Source organism: Gallinula chloropus (genome assembly GCF_964237585.1).
Source record: "Gallinula chloropus genome assembly, chromosome: 14".
Taxonomy (NCBI): Eukaryota; Metazoa; Chordata; class Aves; order Gruiformes; family Rallidae; genus Gallinula; species Gallinula chloropus.
Genome location: NC_140099.1, coordinates 18,903,209 through 18,929,719, shown reverse-complemented (window position 1 = coordinate 18,929,719; position 26,511 = coordinate 18,903,209). Strand labels below are relative to the sequence as shown.

Genomic DNA, 26,511 nt, shown 5'->3' with positions numbered 1-26,511 from the left:
GTCCCTTGTTAATAATTAAGTGACAGATTGGTACCTTGGCAGTATTTTGTCAGGAAACCTGTGGGTTTGAATATGAGCAGCTAATCCTGTTTTTTTGGCTTGTTCAAACAAGGCTATTAAATTATGGGAGTACAGCTGGAATGTTTTCCCTGCAAGGAGAAAAGCACAGTTGATGTCACACCCACACCTCTTGCAGAAAAATGGCAAAGCTCAGAGCAATGTAGGTATAAAAAATTACCTTCTAGAGAAATGGAGCACAGGAGGTGGGTATTTCAAGTCCAGTGGTGAAGAAAAAGAAAAGAAGACAATAAATACATAGAGAGAAGACATGGTATTTGACTCAAAGATTGGTTTGGTAACACTGAAGTTAGTTTTACATATATATAATCATGTTCCAACACATGAGAGCCCATCCATATTCTGACTCTCCTAGCTCAGGACACTTTACAGCCTCAGCAGAGGCAGCTCATTTGTAAAGTATCAAGTGCCGAGCTTCTCCACGCTAATTAAAACTAACTATACTAAAAATATGGTGGGACACTGCAGATGACTGGCTCTGCTGCTTGGGAACATCCAGTTTTGTCTCCAGTCTTTGGCATTAAACACTCCTGAAGCAAAGCTTCCCATGCAAACACAAGAAACACTCATAGAATCCAAACACATGGTATTGAATTATGACTTTAAATGTTTCTCTGTCTATTTTTCTTCACTTCCCCTCTGTGTATACATACCTGACAAGGACATTAAGGTGTTATTGATAACATACAGCCAGGTGCACTTCCGGGGAAATAACTGAAGGAGGAAAAGATTTCCATTAGTAGAAAACTAAAGGAATTTTGAACCATGTTTTTCTCTGCCCACTCCACCTCCAGGACTATTCCCACAGGGACCAAATCCCAGTTGCAGCTACATTTCCCCCTTTAATTCACTCTTCACCCTTACTTAGTCTGTTTTCTCTTGGAGAGACTCCAGAGGAGGCTACGGACGTGATTAAAGGCTGGAGCATCTCCCCTGTGAGGAAAGGCTGAGTGAGCTGGGGCTGTTCAGCCTGGAGAGAAGAAGCCTGAGAGGGGATCTGATCAATGGGGATCAATAGCTGAAGGGTGGGACACAGGGGGACATGGGCAGCCTCTGCTCAGTGTCTGTGGGGACAGGACAATGGGCGATGGGCTCAAGTTGGAGCACAGGGAGTTCCCCCCCAATCTGGGGAAGAACTTCTTCCCAGTGAGGGTGAGGGAGCCCTGGGACAGGCTGCCCAGGGGGTGTGGAGTCTCCTTCTCTGGAGAGATTCTAGCCCCGTCTGGACACCGCCCTGTGTGCCCTGTCCTAGGGACCCTGCTTTGGCAAGGGTGGGACTGGGTGATCTCCAGAGGTCCCAGCCAACCCCACTGTTCTAGGTTCCTGTGAAAGGTCTGAGGTCTTCACCAGCATGCAGCGGAGAAGCAATATGCCATCTAGTGGAGACAAACTGGAGGGAAAGGGCTTCCTTCTCCAAGGAAGATGTTGGAGAACTCTTTTGCAAACAGCATCCATTACATAAGCAGCAGGAAAAACTGGAGACAGGTAGGGGAACTATTCGTTGTCAGACCACTACTGCTGGCTGGGAGGTGAATGAGTTTATGCCACAGAGCCTGGTATCCCCTCTGCCCCCTCTAATACCAGCCTTTCTTGCTGCATAACATCCCCAAATCTATTCTACATGCTCAATACATCAAAACTCACCTGTTCCATTGTTGCTTCGTGAAGTTCATTCAAATTCAAAGTATAGATACCTTCTTCTGTGCCAAAGATAATGTACTGATCTGGAAATTTCAGAGAAGTTGATTATTTCAGAAGCTTATCATCACTTTGGCAACAGGGAGATTTAAAATAGAAACCTAAAAGATCTTTACCTTTAGTATCCGGATGTATCCATGACGTTGCACAATTAATCTTCAAAGGACAGCCATCAAAGACTTTGGAAAAACATGCTCCCATCTGAAAAAACACCAAAACTGAAACCTGAAACAAGTTTACACTATAAAGTGTTGATCTCCTGGCACTTGGCCACTTGGTACACACCTGTACACACCACTGCTCCCTGGTTTCAGACACAAACTACTTCAATAAACCTCCACACAGAACATTATCATCTCCCCTGAGAGCTACAATGCAGCCTTCCAAACCTTTTGGTGGACTTTGTCCACATGAAGGATCACCAGGAGGGATCAGAATGATCTGAACATTTTTAAGTACCTACTGGGTAAGAACAGTATCGAGTGCTTATATAAATATATATATATATATATATATATATATATATATATATATATATATATATAAATGGTCTATGAAATGTTGAAGAACACCTTTGTCTTTCCTAAGCAGGGCCTGCCACTGGAGATCACAACTCCCAGAGCCAGTGAAGTCTCCAACCCTTCGCATCCAGACTGCACAGTGAAGGGCAGATCTGAAGACAAGGAAACAAGTTCTGCAGATCCAGTACATGAAAAGTAGCTGGCTAGGAGACGCAGACAACCTGGTGCCTTATTCTAGCAGAAGCTTTCTGTCACCAGAGAGGTGCCACAAGGGCAGGTTTCCAGTAACTCCCACTGCAAATGAGGTTTCTTACCAGCACCTTCGGTGTCGGTGGCAAACCATTGATCGCTGGCTTCTGTGGGAAGAAAGGAAGATCCTAAGATACCTCCCGTTCACTGATACAGCAGCAGCTGGCTAACAGGACAGTGAAATCACACCCAGAGTCACAACACTTACAGGAAAATCTCTTTTCTCTTTTTTACGTGGCAGTTGAGGGACTTGTCCAGCCCCTTCAGCGTTTTCCTCGATGAGTTTCAGCATGCCATCTCCATTGCCTGAAAAGAAGCCCAGACACAGTCTGTAGCTCACCTGACACAGTGAAACACAAAATATTTTGTCACCCCATTCTCTCTTCTTGGAGAGAAGAGCAGAGAAGTGAGCTCTGAAACTTTCTGGGTAGCCAAACCCTTCCAAGGACAGCTGGCCACTCTTCTGCATGCTAAAGCTACAGAGCAGTAACAGCTTTCCATTATCCAAACAGTCCCTGGGCCAAATGCAACTGGAAACAAAGCTGTGGGAAGGTCCTGACATGATTCAATGACATGTAATAATGCTGAATAGATTGATGTAGATGTAGGTGTAGCTTAAGAGACAAGTAATATAACTTTAATATAAGAATTTTCATGGTTTTAAGAATAGATTTGTTTGGGATTTTAGTGGAATAAACCAACAACCAATTAAGAGACAGAGTGTGTCTTGTTTTCAGCTAAAAGGGGTTCCTAACTAGTCTGTGCAGGAGTGTGTTTTTGAGCTCAGGAATGTGTTTTGGTAACTATGGAGAAGAAAGGTAAAGAGCATGTGCTGAGAGAGAGGAAGACATCCAGCCTTCATCCCTGGAGACCACTGGAAGACCCCTTGAGTGTCACTGAGCAAGCTCTATCAAGGCATCACACAGATGACTCTCCCTGCTGGCTTTATGCTATTCCCACAGGCAACACAGTAATGGTGCTGACTGGTGAATGTCCTTGCTTTGGGAAGAAAGTTTCCAGCCCAGGACATGGCTGGAATAAGGACCAGCAGATGTGTGAAAAGGAAAGCTCCACCCAGTGATCAGCTTGTATTAAATAAAATCAAATCTAGTGAAAACAGCTGATTCCAAAACTGGTTTTCTTTTAAGTAAGTCCTCTTTAGGAATTGTGAGGCATTTACCTAAGTCACTGTATCTAGCTGTGAGCAATCCAGGGCTACTGATGCTGCTGGTCATGCCAACGGGGCAAGAATCAGTCTGAGGTCCACAAACAGGGATGCTCTGTCTCCTGTGAGCCGGCGGGGCTCTGTTCTGTGAGTCTGGGAAATGCTTTATTGTCTGACATTTCTCATCATCTGGGAGGCTTTCCTCAGGACAACTGTTTATTCTGGGCTGTAACAAAGAGGTAAAGGTTACCTGGGAAATGGCACCTGCAAATGTAAACTTCAGACCAGCTGAATTCAAGTCAGATTGCTTCTACACCCCCAAAAAGTTATCAGCCTTTGAAAAGAAGACATTTGACAGCAGAATAATCAAAGAGGTATTTCTTCTCTGATGGAAAATCACAGCAGCAGGCAGAATGCTGTGGACAGCCCATGCAGCACGCTCACTTTAGGGGGAAACCACCCCCCAAGTCACTTTGTGACAAGGAGGTCAAGACATGCAGCCTGAAAGTCAGCATTAAATACAAACCTGCATGAAGTCTGTTAGCAAATGCTATTTATCAGAAGTTACAAACTCCTGAGAGCATCAGACAGGAGCTCAGAAGCTGCCCAAGTGGGGTTTGCCCCCTAGAACTTGTAAAACCCAGCATCTCTTACCTTGGGAGGTAGTGGAGGTGGCCCTGCTCGCTTCAGTGTCGATCTACAATGAAAAGGCAGAGCAGTTGTCTTAGTTAAACCAACATCAGCAGCAGCAGAACTAGAGAACACAGGCTGTGAATGAGCTAGAGGCACAGAGAAGATGGATCACAGCTTTGCACAAACAAGGTTAAACCAGATGTCCAAGAGTGGGGAAAAAAGCAGGTTAATCTTGTTAGAAGTGTCAGTTTTTGACAAACTCGTGTTCTTTCCTAAATGCCAAAGTTACAGAGCATTCTGCAGGGAAGGGTATTTCAAATTAAGGACTGGTTCTCTGAAGGTGTCCCCCTTCAATCTGAATTTTCAGCTTGGTTTTTTTTTTTTTCTAGAAAATTCTTCCCCACAATGAAAACGCTGCCTTTCTGGGTCAGCCAGCAGATCGTGTGGCAGAGCAATGTCCTCCCACAACTTTTCAAAGTTTATTTGGAAACAAACTTATTGGTCATCTACTCACAAACCCCCAACTGCAGCCAAAAATTGGGCCAAGCAACAAAGAGGTTCTGCACCCTTGGGTGCAGCTTGCAGCTTTCGCTCTGGATCAGTCGAACGTTGGGGTGACAAACACCCTACCAGAGCTCTGCAGGGACATCTGCACGTCCTGTCATTAATCATGGATTAATCATGGATTAATCAAGCCCCAGATCTGCTTTGAAGTATGGGGTGCTTCCATACACACTCTGATAACCTCAGGAAGGAGAGCAGGGGAAGAAAGCGTTGCTTTGCGAGCGTTCTCCTGCCAGTGAGATAGAGTCAAGCGTGCGTTAGACCTTTGAGCACAACCAGCCCTCCCTTATTTATGAGGGAAGCTCATAAATAAATAAGCTGCCAGCAGCATTTCAAGGAAAGAGGTTGAGCCAGAACACTGCCCTGCTTTAGTGAGAGCCCCACAGAGTAAACACAACTGTACATGAAGGAGATCCACTCACTCTTCAACATCTTCACTCCCATCGCCAAATTTTGTAAGCAGTCCCCTAGGTAAAATGTTTATAAGATTTAGAGCTCTGCTCTAAGGTCAAACATGTGCAACTGAAGGGATCAGTGATGTCATTTAGTTTCATAACAAGCATTTCCTAGGTCTTTTCAAAACAAAGTGTTTCTCTTCTCCTCACTGTGTTATGTCCTTTCTCATTCCGTACGGTCTTTTCCTTCCCCTCACCCCCCAAAAATCATCAAACCAGATACCATCAGCTCATCTTTAATCTCCCTACTGGCATTTTAAATATTGGTGAAATGCTCAGAAATAGTAAAATAGAAAATAAGGGAAAAAAAAGAAGAGAGCAGAGGAAGTTACAGGGAGGTAAGTGAGAGAAATGTTGAAAAGCTTTTACAGAGGGCAGGTTTTTCCTCCTTTAGCATTATAAGCTGAAGACAGGGACTATTTCCCATGACAGTGGGAGTTTTTGTTTCAAAGGATTCAAAACGAAATTGTGACTAAAGTATCAAAGTAGCACTGAAAATATAATTCTGAAACAAAGAAAAACTGATAGAATTTTGAAAAACGGTGATTTTCAAGCTGTGTCTTGAAATTCAACTGTGTTAAGTCTTAAAAAAATCTAAACCCTGGAAAAAAGCATTGCTGCTGGGAAGTCTGGGGTGCTGCATTTAGGGATGGTGAGGTGGAGGGGGCAGGTCAGAATCCCACTGTCTCACAGAGCTGTAGGGGTTGGAAGGGGCCTCCAGAGCCCATGGGGTCCAACCCCCTGCCAAAGCAGGGTCCCTAGGACAGGGCACACAGGGCGGTGTCCAGACGGGGCTGGAATCTCTCCAGAGAAGGAGACTCCACACCCCCTGGGCAGCCTGTCCCAGGGCTCCCTCACCCTCACTGGCAAGAAGTTCTTCCACAACAGAACACTGCAGGCTGCTGCAGCCTGGTGCATCCAAACTTCTGTCTGCAGAGAGGACACCCTGGGTCCCAGCACCTCTCACATCCTGAGGAATGACCACAGGGGTAACAAACAGGAAAACAAAAGCATATTGTAGCAAAACTAACCCAGCCAAACTGGGATTAGAGTGAAACTTCCCTGCAAGGTGCTTCTGAAGAGAAAGCAGAGACAGTTTGCCAACTGGAACTATGAAAGCATTAAAAAAAATACAACCATCAACAAAACTCATCTCTATAATGCAGAAAATGTATAAAATGTCTGTTCGAAATGCTACAGTAGAAGTGAGGAAAAACAAGTGAGGTAAGTTCACTCATCAGGTACACATTTCAGTACTCCCTCTTCCAGTCAAGTGATTCCCAAGCTGAGCCTATCAATCTCCACTCACTCTGACAAAAGCCAAAGGGCAGGAAAAGCAGGGACCCCCTAGCACACATCCTCTCTGCACATCCCTGGTGTTACTCAGAACTGCTGGGACAGAGGAGCTATGTGTTTCCTGTTTATCTTTGCAAACTGGAAGTGGTTTCCAAGTAAGCAGCACAGATTCACCAGCTAGAAATACTCTGCCTGTCCTCCTTTCAATACTAAATCTGTATTTATTTACCAATTTACAGCCCTTGCTACAGCTACATCCATTCTGCTTTTACTACAGCCTGGTATGGCCAATCTTAATAACTCTCCAAGAAGCAGGATCACATCAGTAAGTCACTTTGCCAGGAGGAGCTTCCCTCCCCTCCCTGCTCCTCGACCCAGCAAGATTCCAGCTGTCTGCAGAAAAGGCTTTCAATCTGCAGCTCATCAGGGTCATGCAAACAAACTGGGAGAGGAAGGAAAGCAGTGGCTGTCATTACTGAGTAGGGAGAGGCAAGGACTAGAGAGCCACCCCAAATTTTTACTACAAGGAGAGTAAGAACTGAAAAACAGGTTGAACTTGAAAAGACCCAAACACTGGCAGTCTCCGTGACACAACCAGCTTTCCAGGGGCTGTAATGTCAGCTGACAGCTTATGCAAGACTTTATCTGCAAAAAGAAAAAGGCCAAAGAAATTCAGTCTGCTACTCAGTTCCAAATAAAGATGGGAAACAGGCCCTTTTAGCTGAGCAATTATTTCAACTGAAATACCATCTCTCCCATCAACCATCAGTTGGTACAGCTGAACCTCCACACTACTCTGCGAGTTCAAGGACTGCCTTGAAAGGCAGAATCCAGTGTTTCACAGCAAAAGGAAGCCACATACCTAATAAATTCAATCCTGACTTGAGCAGAGTCATCCTCCCTTGCTTCAGGCCTGCTTTTGCAGCTCTACCTTTACCTAAAACAAGTCACCCAGAACACTGCAGGGCAGCATCACAGACCACATCAGCCAGACACCCACGGCAGCAGCAGTCCTGTCGTGGTACCAAACCCAGCAAAGCTACAGCTTCAGAACTGGTTTCTCCTTCCCTTTCTCACAGGGACCCAACTTTGAGGCTGTGAAGTTGCTTTGCCCAGGACATCACAACCACAACAACTTTGGTGCAAAGCCAGGGGCAGGATCCTGAACTCAGCCCCCCTTTGCTTCAGCAACTGCCTCTGCCTGTGTTATTTCTCTCTGATGGCCATACAGTTACACTTCACTTTCCATCTACAACTGGGGAGCTCTAACAAACATAAACCAAGCTACTGGTCATGGTTAGAAGAGATTGAAACACATTCCCTGAGAGAATGACCAACCAACTGCAGGATTTTATGGGGTAAAATCTACTTTCATTTCATGAATAGAATCATAGAACCACCTGGGTGGGAAGAGACCCTTTAGATCACCAAGTCCAACCACAGCCTGACCCTGCCCAGCCCACCTCTAGATCATGTCCTTGAGCACTTCATCCACACACCTTTTAAACCCCTCCAGGGATGGTGACTCCACCACCTCCCTGGGCAGCCTGTTCCAGTGCCTGACAGCCCCTTCAGTACAGAAATTCTTCCTGATATCCAACCTAAACCTCCCCTATTAACCTGGATTAGGATTTACAGTTTGATTTTCCACCACAGCTCAATTTTTTTCTTGCAGGGTGTATTTTTTAAGTCACAGAAATAGAAGATGTTTTCAGATTCCATACTTACTTGCTGTTTCCACCATCAACAAAAGGATTCCAATGTGAAGCAAAGTCGGTGCCAGCTGCCACCACCTGAAGATACAGAAAAATGTCATTTTTCTCCTCATCAAACTGCTGTGCTTTATCCACTGCACACAGAGAGGCCAGTGAGATTCCCACAGAACGACCCAGAAACAGTAAAATATAAAAAAGTGAAATAGTGGCTTACAATCCAGTTAATAAAGCAACTATTGAAATGCTATCTTCATCTTCTTTGATTCAGACATCGCAGCAGCACATGGGAAGGGTAAAACAGCAGGATCAAGTGGCAATAAGTAACAGGAAAGCAAAAACGTATGGCCAAAACTCAGTAAGGATTCTTCCACTCAGGACACTTCCAAGACACTCTTCTAGCAGGAGAAAACACTGCAGCCACCTCCAAACTCGTAGGAGATGCCATCAGTAGAGGCTCTCATTGCTAGCCAGGCTCTCTGGAGACCCACTGGTAACAGCATGTAGGGAGCTAATGAGTCGCAATCAAAAATATCTGAGCTTGTACCTACCTGGTGAAGAGCTGTAGAAAGGGGAATGGGATTTTTCAGGAGCACTGAGAGTTACAGTCTCCACATCCAAACTAATGGCAAACTATTCACAACACTTATTAAAAAATGGAGCCCTTGTGTACACAGGCACAGACTAATCCCAAAGAACGTTAATTAGCTGATCTGCTGTAAATACTAGGGGCTGGAACAACCAAGCAGCAGTTCTTGGGGGGCAAAACGGGCTGCACATGAGCTGGTGGCCTTCCAAGAAGCAGGCAGCAAAGAAACCCTGGTGATGGGAAGACCAGGGACTCAAATGCAGAGTGGCCTCTTCACATTATCAATTTAATTGGCACATGTCAGGTCTTTTCATCTGGTCTGGGGACCTAGAGAGGTCCTGCCATGGCTTTATACTTCAGAGACATATTACTTTGAGCTGAACCTTGACCAATGAAGGCACTGTGATTTTAATAAATGATGGAAAAACCAAACTTGTCCTTACCATCTCATCCCGAGCTTCTGTTTCTTTCCTTAGAGGGGGCTCAAACTGCAGCTTATCAACTGCAAAACAGGATGTTTTACACTTTAATTCACACTCTATTACACTACTGCCCTTTCAATGCTTACTAGAGTGAAACACATGGCCTAACACGTCTAAATATTATGTATACAAGCTATAAAATATGATCACCACTTAAATATCAGAATTATAAATGCTTACATATGCAAATAGGAAACCCACAAGAAAGAAACAAACCAAAAGTAAATACTGAGTTGTTATATGAAAGTGCACTAAAGCATAACGACCTAACCACGTGTTAACTTTTTAATGCATGTGAAAGAGAAAAAAGGGGCTTTTAACAGGAAGCTTCCTAGAAGTGTGATGTATGTGATGCAGAGGAGCAGGCAGGATTGATACTTCAAAAGGCATTCGTCCAAACCCGGGGAAAGATTGTGTCTACCCTCAAAATTTCAACTTAGATGGAGAGGAGAGGGGAAGGGAAAGGGGAAGGGAGGAGAGAAAAGAGTAAAGAAAAAACAGAATGCATTGTGTTAACATGCACCCTGGTCAGGACAGCTACTGCAGTCACAAGTGCTCCATCACTGGGGGTGTTGGGTGACTGCAGAGTGAATATGAACCAGCAGTGTGCCCAGGTGGCCAGGAAAGCCAATGGCATCCCGGCTTGTGTCAGACCCAGTGTGGCCAGTAGGTCTGGGGAGGGGATTGTGTCCCTGGACTGGGCACTGGTGAGGCTGCACCTCGAGTGCTGGGTCCAGTTCCAGGCTCCTCACTACAAGGAGGACACTGAGGTCCTGGAGTGAGTCCAGAGAAGGGCAACCAGGCTGGGGAAGGGGCTGGAGGGCAAATCCTCTGAGGAGCAGCTGAGGGAACTGGAGGTGTTCAGCCTGAAGAAGAGGAGGCTGAGGGGAGACCTTCTCCCCACCTCCCCTGCCCTGCCAGGAGGGTGCAGAGAGGTGGGGGATGGTCTCTTCAGCCAGGGGACAGGAGATGGGACAAGGGGCAATGGGCTCAAGCTGCCCCAGGGCAGGGTCAGCTCAGCTGGGAGGGAAAAGTTCTTCCCTGGCAGAGTTGTGGGGCTGTGGCACAGGCTGCCCAGGGAGGGGGCTGAGTCCCCACCCCTGGGTGTGTTTAACAGAGGGGAGATGAGGTGCTCAGGGATCTGGGTCAGCACAGGACAGGGACGGTTGGACTCGATGAGCTTAAAGGGCTTTTCCAACCTGGAGATTCTGTGATTAGGAAAAGGTTCACTTATGAACCCACTGCAGAAGAGACTTTCTAGAGAACGCAACACAAGAGTGACACCGTGTCCTCCATCAGTAGAAGGAAACCAGCACCAAAGCAGGAACTCACAGTTTATCTCCGACGCTGTTCTCTCTGCCCGAACGTTCCTGTTCGTGGAACGAATCGTGTGGCGGATAACGGAGTGAGGCTGCAGGGGTCGTAAGGGGAAAGGCTGAGACAAGTCGTGTAGCTTTCTGAGGGATCTCAATCAACAATGAAAGAACAGCTCTTGCAACCACAATACTTTTATTCTAGACTTGCACAGATGACACTCCCAAAGCAACACAAGGTATTGAAACCATAGATTTCCTTAAAGATGGAAAATAAAAGATATTCTCACCTCAAAATCGTCATCATCAACTTCACTGTAGTGTGTATGGTTGTCAGGATTATTAACTTTGTCCAACAGCTCGACTGCTAAAGATCTTGAAAGACCAGGCTGTCCTACAAAGCTATGCTAGAACCACAGAAAAGAACAAGTTATGATATGCAACTGATGTGTTCCTTTCAATACTCAACATCCCATCCAGAGCATTCCTGGATTCTGCCTTATTTCTGGGGCTCTGGGTATCTAACAATTCCTTAACAGCCAGACTTTTTGACCTCTCCATAAGCATAGGAATGCCACTTCTGACAGCTTGGAAACTGGAAATTAAACTGAGTCAAACTAAAAGTAACGCCTGAGGTTCATTTTTTATGTAATTCAGCTGAGTTTAGTCATCGACTGCTAAATACACCTGTTTTCTGTGTGGGTGACAGCAATGGTCAAGGTCTCCACAGCTCTACCCAAGAGGCTGACACCCCCACTTTAAGAAGGGACAAGGCTGAAGACAATATGAAGCAAATTTCTTAATTGTTCTTACCAAAACCAATCTAAAAACCTTGATACTGAACAAAATCTTGCTACATCCTACAGTTGGCCAATGTCTCTTCCCTTCAGATTTTACCACCCACAGTGTAAGACCAGAGAATCAACTGTTCCAGTTTGGCTTCTAATTGATCTGTTGCTCAGGAGGGATCTTTTAGTGGTGTCACAAAACATTCCAAGTCACTTACAGAAAGGAGCCTGTCCGCTGTCGGTCTCTTCTTTGGGTTTTTTGTAAGTGCTATTTTGACAAAATTATGGAATGTTGATGACCTTAAAGAAAAATGAGAGTTATGTTGGAGTTTTCAAGAAGATATTCCTGATTTTAACATCATCACTCAACAGATTACCAAAGGGTATGCTAAATCAGAATGTCATGCAGGTGCTTTGAATAATTACATTTCCAAGTTAATGAAACAGGGAAAAACTCATTCAATTCATGAAACTTGCATGGAAAATGTTTTGGTACAGATGGGTTTTTGTACAAACCTACAGATTTCATCTTCTTGGCTACAGGTAGGAAAACAAAATACAAAGTTCTATCTAGAGACTCAACTTACTCTTCAAACTGCTCTGTTGCTATTTTCAGAACAACGTAGGTGACTGTGTCCTATCACCTCTTTTTAGATGGATGTTACAACTCAATGTTGTTACTGGACATAGACTTTTTTCAAGCATTTTTCTCACCTCTGGGTTTGTGTTAGTACACCTCTTTGGGGGCAATGCTAGCCCAAGTCCTCTTGCTTTCACATGACATTATGAAACATGTTTCCTCTTCTAACCCTAGTGTCTGAGAAGGTGACACCGGAGCAGTAACATGCACTGCCTGGGGTTACACCAAACAGCCTCAATACAGGAAACGTGCTCTCAGAAGTGTTTCTCCGTTCCTCTAGCACACATCTGCCCACCCAAACACCTCAAGGTAAAGAGACTGAGTCAAAAATCCCACATACTAGAATTGTTTTGAGTCTCATAAATGAAGTGTTAGTGCGGGTCGTGGTTTAGCTGAACCCAGGCACACGATCCTGCAGGCAGTAGGAAATCATGGATGGATTAAATGATTGCCTGTCCCATTGACAGTGGCAAACACCCTGTAATAGGAACATTTTTCTTCCTAGAAGATACACTAGTTGTGCCTCTGTGAAACTTCCTGTGAGTGAAATCACCTCTCAGGTTCCCTAGTTTGACACAGCACACGCTATTTCTCAATAACAACGAATAGTTTTTTCACATGATCTTTAAAATATTAAACACAGGGAAGAGTTTCACCTACCATTTTGCCTTTTCCTTTAGCTTTGGTGGTTGAAAATTACTTTTTGACATTAAAAACAAAGCCCTAAAGGTAAAGAAAAAATAATGTTATTATTTGGTAGAAAAATTTAATTCCAGTACCTCAACACTTTCAATTAATACTTTACAGTAAGAATCACACTGGTGGAACTGGATTGTAGTCTATGCTGTGTTAGAAGACAATGATGTAACGCTGTTATTTTCTTATCTTTAAATAAACTCTGTTTATCACTGTGCTCAGTCTTGTTAAACACGAGGCTATGGCTTCTCTGGTGCTTTACTACACCACTTCTTAATCACTTTGCTGTTGACACTACCAAGGTTTGGTTGTTTGGTTTGTTTTTTTTTTCAAATTAAGAATTTCAATGACAATTTCATCTCTAAATTTAAGTCTGTATCTTCAGACTGATGACTTAAAAGCAGTCAAGCAGAAAGCAGACGGCTGATGGAAGAACTCTAGTGTGAGTTTCTGTGACTGAGCTATGGAGATGGTTAAACTATCTCCTGGGACTGATGGTGGTCCTCAAGATAAATAAGCTCCCCTGCCAACAGACCTCATTGGGTGAAGATCAAACATGGGTGGTTGAAGCTCTGCAAGTTCAATCGCTGTTATGCCAACTGCCCAGATATCACAGAGCTGGTTGTATCCACCATTCTTCTCCACCGCTGCGACTTCTGGGGCCATCCTTTAAAAGCAAAGGTATCATTCAGTGAGAGCACTGGCCACCTCTCAATCAGTACCCACACATGAGAGGCACAAAGCATGTCACGTAACCCCAGAGCAGGTATACCCCCAAAACCTGCTGCCCCCTTCCCTTCAGCTGGCTTAGAGGAGTGGAGAAGCACAAAGAGGTTTTGCCTGAGGTCATGAGCTGGACAGCAGCAACAGGAATAGAACCAGTCTCATGATTCCTGGTGAAACACTTTAATGACCAGATAATCTTCCTGCCCTCAGTCCTCCTCCAACAGGATAAAGAGGGCAGCAAACAATTAAAACCCATTGTCTGGATTAAGCTGTACTTACACATTCAGTCTACACCAGAATATCGCCCTGAGCATCCCAACTGCATCACAGCAATGTCAGAAAGCAACAGCAGTTAAATTTGCATATATAATCCAGCTCAAGATATAGCAATATACATGCATATTAAATGCCCCCGTACAGACATTAATCAGTAAAGATGATTAAAAGACAGTCTGACATCTGTTTTTCTTCACCACTCTTTCTGCAAGCAAACCAAAAAGACCTTGTTTGGTTTATTCCCCAAAAGCCCAAGAAGCTTCCAAGAAACTGAACATGCTTTAGGTATCCAGAAAAAAAGGGGGGAAATATTCTGCATTAACAAACTTGGGAGAAACAGCAATCCTGCCCCAAAACATCAGGCAGTGTGTGCTACAGCAACACCTCCACTACGAGGAGAGCTCCCCAGACATCTAACCTTGGGGGCATTTTACTTGGAAAAAAAGGGAATTTAGGCAGTTTAAGTGTGTGTGTTTTAGAATCCTTGGCATCAATGCAGACTTGGCTTTGCAGTCCCAGCAATCAGTGTGGGTTCTCACCAGTAAGGGGTACCGATAAACGATTTCCTCTTCGCAATGGTCGCTGTGATTTTTGCCGCTACACCAAAGTCGGCTGGAAAACGAATTATCACAGATTTAGACATCTCATTTTAAGACCTGAATTCTACTCTAGGAAATGTCATACTATGAAAGAACAAGCACATTTCTCATCCAAATTAAAAATTAATTCAGCTTCAACAGCTGAAGATTCACAGTGAGCTCAGCTAACGTCTTTCCTGCCACGACTTCAAACTGAAAAGCCGAGTTTCGACATACAGCTCACTCCTCTCCTATTTTTCCATCTCACAAGACAGCAACCAAGCAACCTCACAAAACTCAGTAGATATTCATTTAATATTTGGGAGGAAAAACAGCATCGTGCTTTGGAAACGGTACTACTTCTGTGTTACTTATGGAGGAACTGCAGGGGAGCATCTGTTCTCCTTTCCAGACACTGTCTAGGGGACAATAATCCCTTGCTCTCCGAGCTGCAGATAATCAGGTGGTCTTGCAGAGCCAAAAATCATTTCAGTCCTTTTTATTTTTATTTCATTTGTAGTATGATAGCTGGAGGATAGCTGGGGCATACCTAACTAGCTTAGCAGGCAAAAGGAAGGTATGGTTTAATGCAGTTAGTGGCATCTCCTATCAGTTTCAAGGTTTTCTCTTTGTGTCCTAGCATGGCACTCCTGGTTCTACCACCACGTGTTGTGCCACACAGCTCTTCTGAAGAGCAGCACTGCTGCTAATGCTCAATCAGGCATGATAAAGGTGCTGAGCATCTCATTCCTTCTCCCAGGATGTCTGCTCTTTACTTTCTCCTGAGCCCTAACCACACATAGAGTTCCATGAAGCAGACAAGTAGATTGGGGGTTTGAAGGCAGCGCACTCAACTAGCAAGAAATTCAGCCTGTTTGCACCCAGCTAAATGTAAAATGTCACTGCAGGAAGCATGTAATACAAAGCTCTTCTGAGTTTTTATCAGTAGACCTCAGAATGCTTGCAAAGGAGAAGAGTTTCTCTCTGCCTGCATGGAAATGCCCAATGCCATACACTGGGCTAGAGGCACAGGCAGAAGCAAACCCCACTTTTCCATGGGCTGCCAGGCTCAGAAGATCATAGAAGCACACATTCATTAAGGTTGGAAAAGACCTCCAAGTCCAACCATCCCCCTACCACCTCTATCACTCACTAACACCATGTCCCTGAGTCCCTCATCCAGCCTTTCCTCAAACACCTGGAGGGACGGTGACTCTACCACCTCCCTGGGCAGCCCCTTCCAATGCCCAACCGCTCTTTGGGAGGAGAAATGTCTCCTCATTTCTAACCTGAACCTCCCCTGGCACAACTTGCAGCCATTCCCTCTCCTCCTGTCGCTGGGTATCTGCAAGAAGAGGCTGAGCCCCAGCTCCCCACAACCTCCTGTCAGGGAGCTGGAGAGAGCAAGGAGGTCTCCCCTCAGCCTCCTCTTCTCCAGACTGAACAGTCTCAGTTCCCTCAGCCACTCCTCATCACACTTGTGTCCCAGCCCCTTCCCCAGCTTCATTGCCCTTCTCTGCCTGTCTTTCTTGGAGTGACATGCTGTCTCACAAAGTGGATCCTTGGAGGCTCCAAGGAAGAACTACCATTCTGGCTAGGAACACGTTGATATCCAGGTAACTCCAACCTGACAAATTCCAGGGAGACCTGGGAGACTTCAAGATGTGGTGGCTGATATCATCTGTAACATCCTGATAGAATGCAAAACTTCCCATCTTCTACATTCACGATGGATACACGCTTTCCATCATCAACTACTGCCCCAAATAAGAGTAAGAACATCCTATGGTGCAACACCAAAAGCTTCATGCCACTGAGAACAGTATCTAACAAAACCGACTGTACCAACAGAGGAGATCTGCTTTATTATGTGTTAGCATCTGTAGCTAGCTCAAGCTTTGCTGTATATATCCTTTTCAACACAAAACTCAGCCTTAGCAAAAGCTCAACCTTCTTGGGAGGCATGGTCTCTACATTCTGGTTATTCTTTTGTCTCACCAGAATGCTAGAATTAAAAGGTAACTTGCTAAAACAAAGCCTCCCAGCTGGGACTGTAGCTTTTGAGCAATCAAATTGAAGCCCTCCTGTTTGCTTTCTGTCTTAATTAAATCCAGGGAACTTACCTAATTTGACATCTCCGTGGTCTGTCAGTAGGATATTTGCACCCTAAAACATAGTAAGTAAAAAGTTAAGAAGCTTTATTTGGAGTATTTTTCTGGGCTAGAAGGTTAAGATAATCTCAAAAAGTTCCAAGTTACCTTTATGTCTCTGTGCATTTTGCCCTTCATATGCAAATAAGCGAGACCCTGGAAATAGAAGAGACACCATGCTTCATTAGTTCACATACTACAAAGCCAGTCCCATCTAATAAATTTAAATCACTCCAGGTATTTTATTTGAAAGGGGAGAAATGTGAGCTTTGCAGGGAAGAGGCATGGTGGATTCTGTTCCTCAGGTCTCCCCCCTCCATGTGAAGGGTTGCTTAAGCCAACCCTGGTGTAACGTTTTACGTAGACACACATCTATTTTCAAAACAAACCTCAAGGTACCTCACCTTTTCCCTTTACTAAAATTAGCAGTAGTATTTGAAGTCCTGAAGGTTTCAATCAGCAGGTAGTTTGCTTTTAGTCTACCCTTCCAGCAGGACAGAAGGGATCAGGAACAGAACTGCTGAGCAGATGTTCACAGCTCCACAGCCCTGCCTCCAGCAGTGACCAGTTCAGCCACTGCTTCAGGGAAAGGTGTGCATCCCTGTGATTCCCTCATGGAATCACTCATGGATAAAGAGTGGGGGAAGTAAAGTTTTTTCAAAAAACAAGTAGCTTGCATTGTCTTATCTTGCATTTCTTCAGGTTTTAGCAACCACCAAATGTAACAGATTTTTAGCCATCTCACTGCTGTATTTTTCCTCTACAAATGATTAGAATTTGCTGCCAGACAACAAGCAAACAGCTTAAAATGTGCCCTCTTCTTTCATTCCTCAGCTACTTACCCTCACTTACTAGGTATGAGCTGTTTTCCACAACAAACTTCAAGAATATATCCTAAACAACTGCTGCACTGAGCCTCTGTGTTAAACAATAGGGTGAAAACAGCTCAGCCAACACCGCGGCCACAGCCCAAGCCCTGCCCAGGCCACCAAAGAGATGGGAGCAGGATGCAGTTTTAGCATTATCAGTCCTGTAGTGAGATCCATAGAGACATCTGCTCTTAGGGAAATGCCTTTGAGAGTTACAGCAATCACTATGTCACTGGGGTTTCTTGCTGATTTTTAGTTATGATGTAGAAACTAACAGATTAACCCAGGTTTATGAGTTTCAGATGGATTCCCAGCGCTTGCAAGCGTAAGGGATGGTACTGCAGTGCTTTCTGGAACCATCACCTTCATCTACTTTCTGTACACTTCATTATATACCTGCAGAAAGACAGTACCTGTAAAGTTTCTCTGCAGACATATGCAATTTGTAACTCTGACAGAGGGCCTGTTACTGGGGAAAAAAATAAATGCATTAAGTCTGGAATAGAAAACACATAAATAACATCATGAAAAGCGGTTTCTCCTCGCAAAAGCTACAGACTGATTTTACACAGGCTGTGTTTTACATTCAGCTGAGAAGAGGGGTTTGTTTGCTTGCTTTACAGAAAGGCTTTTTTGTAAAATAAAACAACCAACCCCAGCACAGTAACAGAAGACAATACCCACAGCGAGAAGAAAACGTGTTTTGACAGAAATCTAATTATCATTTTACAAGAGACTTTGTAGTAATGTAATATCCTGTAGTCTGAGGGAAGTAAAAAGCAATTAAAGTAACTTCTGCTCATTTTTTTATACCAGAATGGCAATGTTCTATACTAGGGACCTGGGGGACTTAGTATTGTTTTAAAGCTATTTGTACTACCTGGCTGAGAAACAAAGCACAAAGAGCTCTGGTATTCTAAAACTCCTGTTATCATTTGAGGGCTGAGCAAGTCCCCAGACTGCTTTTCCAGCAATCCCAATAAATCCTGCTACAGAACCAATGACTCTAGATGAAACCTCAGAGGGGAAAATAATAGTAAGAGAGAGGTAAGGTTTTCCACAGGAGCAGGAATGAATTTCACCCTTTAAAAGTCAAATGTTGAGATTTCCTAGTGAAAACTCCTTCCTTACACCATGTACAGTGTCTGTATCTAATAAATGTGATTTCTGCTTGGGAGCTTTTTTAGAGGGTTTTTTTCTTCCACCCCTTTCATCTCCCCTACGGAGAGAGGCTGAGGGAGCTGGGCTTGTTAAGCCTGGAGAAGAGAAGGCTGTGGGGGGACCTCATTGCAGCCTCCCAGTCCCTGAAGGGAGCAGAGGAACAGGAGGGGAATCAGCTTGTTAAAGGGCAGAGACTGGCAGGACAAGGGGGATGGAGTGAAGCTGAAGGAGGGGAGGGTTAGATGAGATATTAGGGGGAAGCTCTTTGCAGTGAGAGTGGTGAGGGGCTGGAAGGGGCTGCCCAGAGAGGGGGTGGGTGCCCCATCCCTGGGGGTGTTCAAGGCCAGGTTGGATGGGGCCCTGGGCAACCTTGTGTAGCTCCAGGCCTGGAGGTTGGTGTCCCTGCCTGTGGCAGGGGGTCGGAGCCCTGTGATCCTTGGGGTCCCTTCCAACCCAGACCATTATATGCTTCTATGAAAGCAGATAAACTGCTTCTGCATGCAGTGTCAAGAGGCTGGCAAGCTCCCAGCCTACAGCAGCTGCAGCTACTGGAGAGCTCGCCACTGGAGTAACTCAAACTCTTTGGGTCAGTCCCCTAAGCATCATGGAGAAAAATAAATAACATGATGATTACAAAATAAAGCATGTTCTGCCCCAGAATGACAGGGTATTAGCCTTAGAATGCCAGTCACCATATGTGAGAAGTGCTCTCAACAAATGTAGCTAAAAACCCCTAAGATAAAACACACCCAGTGCCAGACCAGTACCAACAATTCCCTGTTAGTTTGCTTATGTATTTTTCTTCTTTGCAGAAAGCATCCCAAATATACAAATGTTAAAAGAAAGTTTCAAAGTACCATGGTAGATATCTTGGAGGGATCCCCCACCGCAGTATTCCATGCATATCCACAGCTTTTCACGGCTATCAAAAGAAATATAAAACACAGGCATCAGAAGCTGATTGATCTGTATGGAGAATGGAGCTCATCATGATTATTTAAAGTATTTTCTATTGGTCTTGATCACTGTTTAAAAAAAAAGGCACATTCTCATACACAACTAGTGGTTACTTGTTTTACCTGTCATTAATAACCTCAATATAAATTCTCACCTATTAAAATGAGAACTTTATGCCAAAATCACTGAGAAGCCTTTAAACATTATTAAAGCTAGAATGTGTTGTTAGAATTTCTACCTCCTAACTGCAACAAAGAACTCACAGAAGAATCGTCTGAGGTTTACCTGCAAGACTACATTAGGTAACACCCTAGGCTCACAGTTTCTATCTGAAATTGAAATTACCTACTTATATCTAAAAAAACCTCTTATTTTATATCTAAAACTTTATGGCCTGGAAAAGGGGGGCTGAGAATTTAGAAATGTAGCCATTTTGTTCCAGTTTGGCAGTCTATTTAGGTCGTATGGATTACTTAAAAAACCACCGCGCTCCAAGAAATCTAAAGATGAAGCCTTGGAGAGAAAAAAAGACCAAGCTGGCAAAGTGGTGATCTATATTCCCACAGAGCCAATTGATAAATGGCAGAGTTCCACAGAAATGGAAAATATTCCCCAATTTTCTACACAACATTTAACGTGTGCACTTGGAAGACGCAGCCAGCTGGCATCACCTTGTTTCTGCCTCTCACTACGTTGCATCTGTTACACCAGAACTATGAAAAATATTATTACCAGTGGTAATAATAACTTTAATAATAATACTACTAAAATAATATTTTAATTATAATATATTTTAATAATAATATAAAATGTTATATTCAGTGCTTTGCTCTTACGCCTCCCTGGCTGTGCTTCCGCAGCGTGAAAGGCTGCCATTAAATAAAATATCACAAAGTAATTCTGCTCTAGACAAATAACAAGCTAGTTTCATATTAAAAGTGATGAACCTTTAAAGTCTACCCCACAAGTGAGTAGGATTGGGTATGTTGTAAAAATCTCTAGGGGAAAAGATTCTTTCTGTTCCTAGTGATAAAAATATTCCAGCCTTTTGGCCAGCAGAGAAAACAAAGTATTAGTCACTTAACGTTTTTCAAAGCCAACTGGGAACCAAAGTGAATTCAACACTGAGAGAGGATATAAGTATTAATCCAGACTGAGCATTGTCTTGGGAAAGGACTGGGAGAAACACAGTTAAAAAACTAAGTGGGGTTTACCTGAAATAGCTCCCAAAAAAGGCGACTATGTTGCAATGCTTGCATTCTTTAACCATATATATTTCTTGCTGGATCAATGAAAAGTCATCTCCTGAAAAACAGGAAGCAGCTAAGAGTTACATCACACGCAACTGAATGTTTCAGAGATCTGAAAGCCTGCCTCTACCTCCCAAAAAAACAAGCTGGGGGCCTGGGTGACTGCCAAGCCCTCCTAGGAGGGTTCTCCAGCCCAGCAGCCTGTTCAGCAAGAGTTACCTACACATATCAGCCTGCCAGTTTCCACCCTTTGTTAGTTCTTTTGCATGACACACACTTTTTTTTGAACATCAACAGAGACAGGCTGGCCTGGTGGCCTGACCGTGATCCATCAGTTCAGACAGCTCAACTTTCAGGCAGCGAAAGAGCTCTGAAGAAGAAGAAAGGGGATCCCACAGAGACAGGAGCAGGCCCTGTGTAGCCATCAAACAGCCCCAGTTTGGAGCATTACTGGGACCTGGTGCTCACAGCACAAGGGTCCCAACAACAAGGAAAGATTGCTGCAAGCTACATCCAGAGTCCCCTGCCTGAAACCAGAAGAGATCACATACCAGAGGCTCTTTATTAAAAGTATTTCATTGCAAAACGACCCTGATGGAGCATATGGCCTGCCCGCCCACTCAGCCACCGCTGACTCAGAAGAGAAGCACAGAGTCCTCAGCACAGGCTGCCTTGTGATGAGCACAGTTTGGGATGAGGATGGCTACATAAGCACATTTGCACATCTGAGCATTCTTTGGTGGAAAAAAATTGAGAAAGAAAAAACAAATCTATAGGAAAATACAGCCTGGCCTGAGCAAGAAGAGCCCAGCGTGTTTCTGCCACTTCCATTTAAGTTTAAATTAATAAATAAGTCATAGATGCAATGAAGCTAACTAAAAATTCTGAGAGCTACAAAAAACACTGGTATACTTTTATTAAATCCTGTTGAGAGAACATCCTCCTGTTCCCCCCAAGCTCTTGAGCATCAAGGCCACAGCTTTGCCTCCCTGAGGCCTGGGACAGGCTTCACCCCAGCCCAGTGTTAGGGGTCCTAAGGAGGCTCTGATCAGCTGGCTCTGTAGGAACAGCCCCTACACCAGCAGTGATCTATCAAATAACATCAGCACAGCCTGACAGCCGCCCTTGGAAGAGCGACATGGCAGGAGTCAGCCTATTAGGCCATCCAAGACAGGCGCCTGCTTTGTGATCGTGGATACATAGACATCCTTCACTACCTTTGTTCTTCCTTTGGCGTGCACAAAACTTCTGTAACAGTTTGCAAGACACAAGAGACTGGAACACATAAAAAGGTTTCTGGTTTTAGATAAAACACTGATCCAGACGATGGCAATGACCATGTCCTTATCAAGGCAAAAACTGCTTTTGTTTAACGTTTCACTAGTAGAAGTTATCTCCTTCTATCAGTCAGGGATGAGTAACCCAGAAAGCACACTTAACTTATATGATTTTTACAAGTCCAATAGGTCTCAAGCACCACACAGTCCTTCTGGATTCTTCACATGTTTGTTTAAAGTTGTTGGAGTAAGTCCAGAGGAGGCCACAGAGATGATCCGAGGGCTGGAGCCCCTCTGGTCCAGAGCCAGGCTGGGAGAGCTGGGCTGGCTCAGCCTGGAGAAGAGAAGCTGCTTCTGGGGAGAGCTCTGAGCCCCTTCCCATCCCTCAAGGGGCTCCAGGAGAGCTGAAGAGGTGCTGGTGCCCAGGGCAGGGAGGGCCAGGCCCAGGGGAACAGCCTTCAGCTGTAGGAGGGGGATGGAGAGGGGCTGGGAGGCAGAAATCCTTCCTGGGAAAAGGAGAGGCCCTGGCACAGGGTGCTCAGAGAAGCTGGGGCTGCCCCTGGATCCCTGGCAGGGCTCAAGGCCGGGTTGGATGGGGCTTGGGGCACCCTGGGCTGAGGGGGTGTCCCTGCTTGTGGCAGGGGGGCACTGGGGGGGGGCTCTGAGGGCCCTTCCCACCCAAAGCAGTCTGGAATTCTGTGGTAAATATTTGTTTTAAATAACCTCTTTTTAAAGAGATGCTTTTATTTGCTGTGCTTTGAAGCAGCTTCCCTGAGCAACAACGAGCCTGGCGCAGGAAGGACCCAGGGCAGCCATTACCGATGTACAGCTCCACGGCGGGTCCCCAGCTGTCCACACACAGGTGGATGTTCTCAGATACAGTGAAAGAAGCGCCACTGTGGTACAAGGATTTCCAAACGATCACAACTCTTATGCCTCAGCAATTACCAGGCTTTTACTTCAGAACACGGCTCTGAAATGCAGAGGCAGAAGGGAATGCTTGCACGAACACAAGTACTTATTTCAGTAAATCCTCAAGGGCTTCCTGAAGTTGAATTGTAGGGAGAAACACTTCACTGGGGCAGGGAAACATGACAAGAAGAGTTTTGAATGTGAAGAGTCTCTTTTCTTAAAAAAAGTAGCTTTTTTTTTTAAATAATGTAAAAAAGGCGACCTGATTTCCTAAATTTAGCAGAGATTTCACACTGTGCTTGCTTTGTAGGTTACCTTTCACTATGGCTTTGCTTGAATTCACATGCCCTGCCTATTAAAGATTACTGAGAACAAAGGATCCTGGAGCTTGAATTCGATGGGTTAATTTCTCCCATTTCTCTGACAAACTTCCTCAGGGAAACTGAATGCACCCCAATCACTAACTGGAGCATTTCTAAACCACACAAATCTTTCAAGAAAGTCAAGTCTTTGAAAGCAAAACCCTCACAACCCCACACCAAACAGCGCAGGGCCTTACTCTAACACTACTAGCTGTCCAGGGTATGAAATGCCAAACACCCCTGCTCTCTTCTTGAATCAAAGAGACATCAGTATGTCAGAAACAACATTTCAAAACAAGTAGATACTACCCCCCCGTGAAAGTCACCATCAAGAAGCAAAACCTCATCAGGCAGCAGCAGGAATTGCCCTTGGCTAGCAACATGGAGCAATGGGAATGGCAGTTCTAGGAACCATGACTGATGGGGGAAAATTGAAGGAAAAAGGGCTAGGAAAAGACAATAGGGAAGATAACAACCTTCATGCACATCAAAGGGATCAGGGAAGGGATAATACATTCACCACTTTTATGATAGGACAATTAGCAATGGGCTTAAATTGCCTTAACCTACCTTGCCCATACAAATGAAAAACTCTTCCTACCAGAACAACATGAGAGCAGTGAACTCAAAGGCATGGGAAGCTGTGAAATTTCCCAACAGTGGAAAAAAAAACCCCAAAAGAAAAACAACAACAAAAAAGAGAACACTGAACAAATGCCCATTGGGAGTGACTGAGGTTGATCCTGCCTGTAGTAGAGGAAGACAGAAAAGATGATCTCAATTTGCAATTAATAAATGAAGAATCTGTGCAAGAAACAGGGTACTCCACAGGGGAAGGCAAAAAGAAACAGGATTTCAGAGGAAAAGGGGATGCAGGCTGAATACAGACAGGGAGCTGCTAGAAAAGTTGCAAACAGATGGAAAGATGTGGAGAAGTATCCATGAGAAAAGTTTGGCTAAAATATGTAGAAAAGATTCTGAAAGATGGGACACAGAGATAGGAGAGAAGATGTATAGTCGCTCAAAGACGACAAGAGTGAATTCAAAACAGAGGAATTCAGAGTTTCCAGGCAGCTGGAGTATTAATCTTGGCAAGAAATGCTGGAATAGGGCAAAAATTAAATATCCTTGGATAGCATGAAAACAACAAAAAAAAAGAGTAAGGCAAAGAATTTGTAGAAAATACTTCACAGCGAGGGAGACAGGGAGATGAAAAGAATTAGATCAAAGGTGACAATATATCCATACAGAGAAATTTCCATCTGTTTTACTCATCAGAGATCGCTTGATGCTAAATAACATGGAATCGGAAAAATGTCCTTTTTGTCTCCTCACATGTTTGCAATTATGGGTTATGTGGCATGTGGAGCAAAAACATCGTTCAGGGAGCTGCTGTAAATCACACAGTGAGTCACTGCAGCTTGCTACTATTATGTAATCTCACCTCTGCAGCGAGACGCAGGACACAACGGAGCGTTACAATGGGATATTCTCCTCTGATCACAGCTTGGCACAACCCGCTGCTTGTTCTCCAGCACAGCTGGCAGGGAGGGGACTGCTGAAACCTGCAGCCCTAGCAGTGTGTGATGCACTGGGCTGCAGAAGCTAAGCAGAGTGAGGCCTGGTAAATTCGAAGTAAATCCAGATTTAAACAGGAGATCATTGAGAAAACTGATGTCCCGTTTACACCAGTGAATTTATAGATGTCCTGCCAGGTTGTCCTCACTGGAGAGTATGTCTATGTTGGATCCACACACCTCATGCTGCAGCACAGGATGGATCTGATGGCTCCAGTGCCTATCACACAGCGCTACAGGGTCTTCTGAGCACTCCTGACCTTGATGGGGTTTGAGCAAGTCCAACTCCCAGTTGTATTTCCATGTGCTCTGCTGACTGCTTTGAGCGGTGCCACCCTGTAAGAAGATCCAGGGTCACTTCTCACAACTCCTCCTGGGTCAGCAGGGAATCCCTTGATTGTCTGGAAGGCTCCTCAAGGAAGAGGTTCCCTGTTTATGTTTTAAATTGGTTTCTTCTGCATTACTTCAGCACTGCATCACAGGGCTGATGTTGTGTGGGAACAGAGGGAGGGACAGGCAGGCAGCGTCCAGGGCTCGCAGGCAACTGGGAGGGGGGAACTGACGGCATTCGGAGACATGCACGGTGTCACCAAAGGGTGGGACAGAACCTCTTGGTATGAGGCCAGATCTTCAAGGTGCCAGGCAGACAGCACTCCTGCCCCTCAACACACAGTGCCCATGGGCCCCAGCATGCTAGAGACAGGGCAGGATGCCTGGCAGAGGCGTGACATGCTCCAAAGCCTTCCTTCTGAGCCTTGGGATGCAGCTTGAGTGCAGACACTTTGCAGTGCTGGGTCTTCTAAGGCTATAATACACATTTGTTATTTGGAAGTGAGATGCCGTTCAGCAGTGGGACCAGGTGGACGCTGAAGGATGCAGAGCAGGGTCACAGCATGGCTGCTGAGCACGAACACTCCATTGTATTCCTACAGCTCGTACAACCACGAGACATCTGCACCTTGAGTTAGCAGAAGTGACTATCGGCTCTGCTGGGACCATTCCCCAAACGCTTTGTGTTTCCACAACGTGAGCTTCAGAGCAGAGAGAGTCACAGGAACAACAACTCTGCAGAAACCATTCACCCCTGCTTACAAACTCCACAGCCAGCAACACCCACAGGCCATCAGGTCCCCTGCCTTGATTTCCCGACAGCACCACATTCCCCAGTTCTCTCTCACTCCTTCCAAGCCACCTTCCTGAACCCAGTGAGAGCTCGATCTCCACTGACCAAAGTGGTGGCTTTCCCAACACACACGCTTTTGCTGAGGTTGGTGTTTGCTCTCAATCTTTCATCTCTACCCTTGTTAACTCCCAATACATTTTCCAACAGCTTCACGTGCAAGAGGACTGACCTACAGCCCCAAAATATTTTGAGGTGCCTGGACAGGATGCAAAGCATTACTGGAGCATCCCTTTCCCCAGGTGGGACACATACAGAACTCCTGCACTGCTCTTTACCAACCATTTTGGAAACAGCGAACAATCCTTTTGAAGTTTCACATCTTTAACGAGGAGAATAATCCAAACCACACTCAAG

At 44.8% G+C, this 26,511-nt stretch overlaps 1 protein-coding gene across 1 annotated transcript in view; it reads right to left on the bottom strand.

Moving 5' to 3' along the window:
* The window catches only part of MAP4K5 (mitogen-activated protein kinase kinase kinase kinase 5), a gene marked incomplete at both ends in the record, with an annotated part of 67,765 nt that overhangs the window by 9,735 nt on the left and 31,519 nt on the right, over nucleotides 1-26,511 (bottom strand). The window contains 12 exons of the mRNA XM_084270387.1: nucleotides 35-149; nucleotides 732-792; nucleotides 1,723-1,802; nucleotides 2,781-2,852; nucleotides 4,366-4,408; nucleotides 9,404-9,462; nucleotides 10,775-10,853; nucleotides 11,046-11,162; nucleotides 11,762-11,843; nucleotides 13,415-13,546; nucleotides 14,421-14,493; nucleotides 22,943-23,019. Of these exons, the coding sequence (XP_084126513.1) occupies nucleotides 35-149; nucleotides 732-792; nucleotides 1,723-1,802; nucleotides 2,781-2,852; nucleotides 4,366-4,408; nucleotides 9,404-9,462; nucleotides 10,775-10,853; nucleotides 11,046-11,162; nucleotides 11,762-11,843; nucleotides 13,415-13,546; nucleotides 14,421-14,493; nucleotides 22,943-23,019 (990 nt within the window). The remainder of the gene's footprint in view (nucleotides 1-34; nucleotides 150-731; nucleotides 793-1,722; nucleotides 1,803-2,780; nucleotides 2,853-4,365; nucleotides 4,409-9,403; nucleotides 9,463-10,774; nucleotides 10,854-11,045; nucleotides 11,163-11,761; nucleotides 11,844-13,414; nucleotides 13,547-14,420; nucleotides 14,494-22,942; nucleotides 23,020-26,511) is intronic.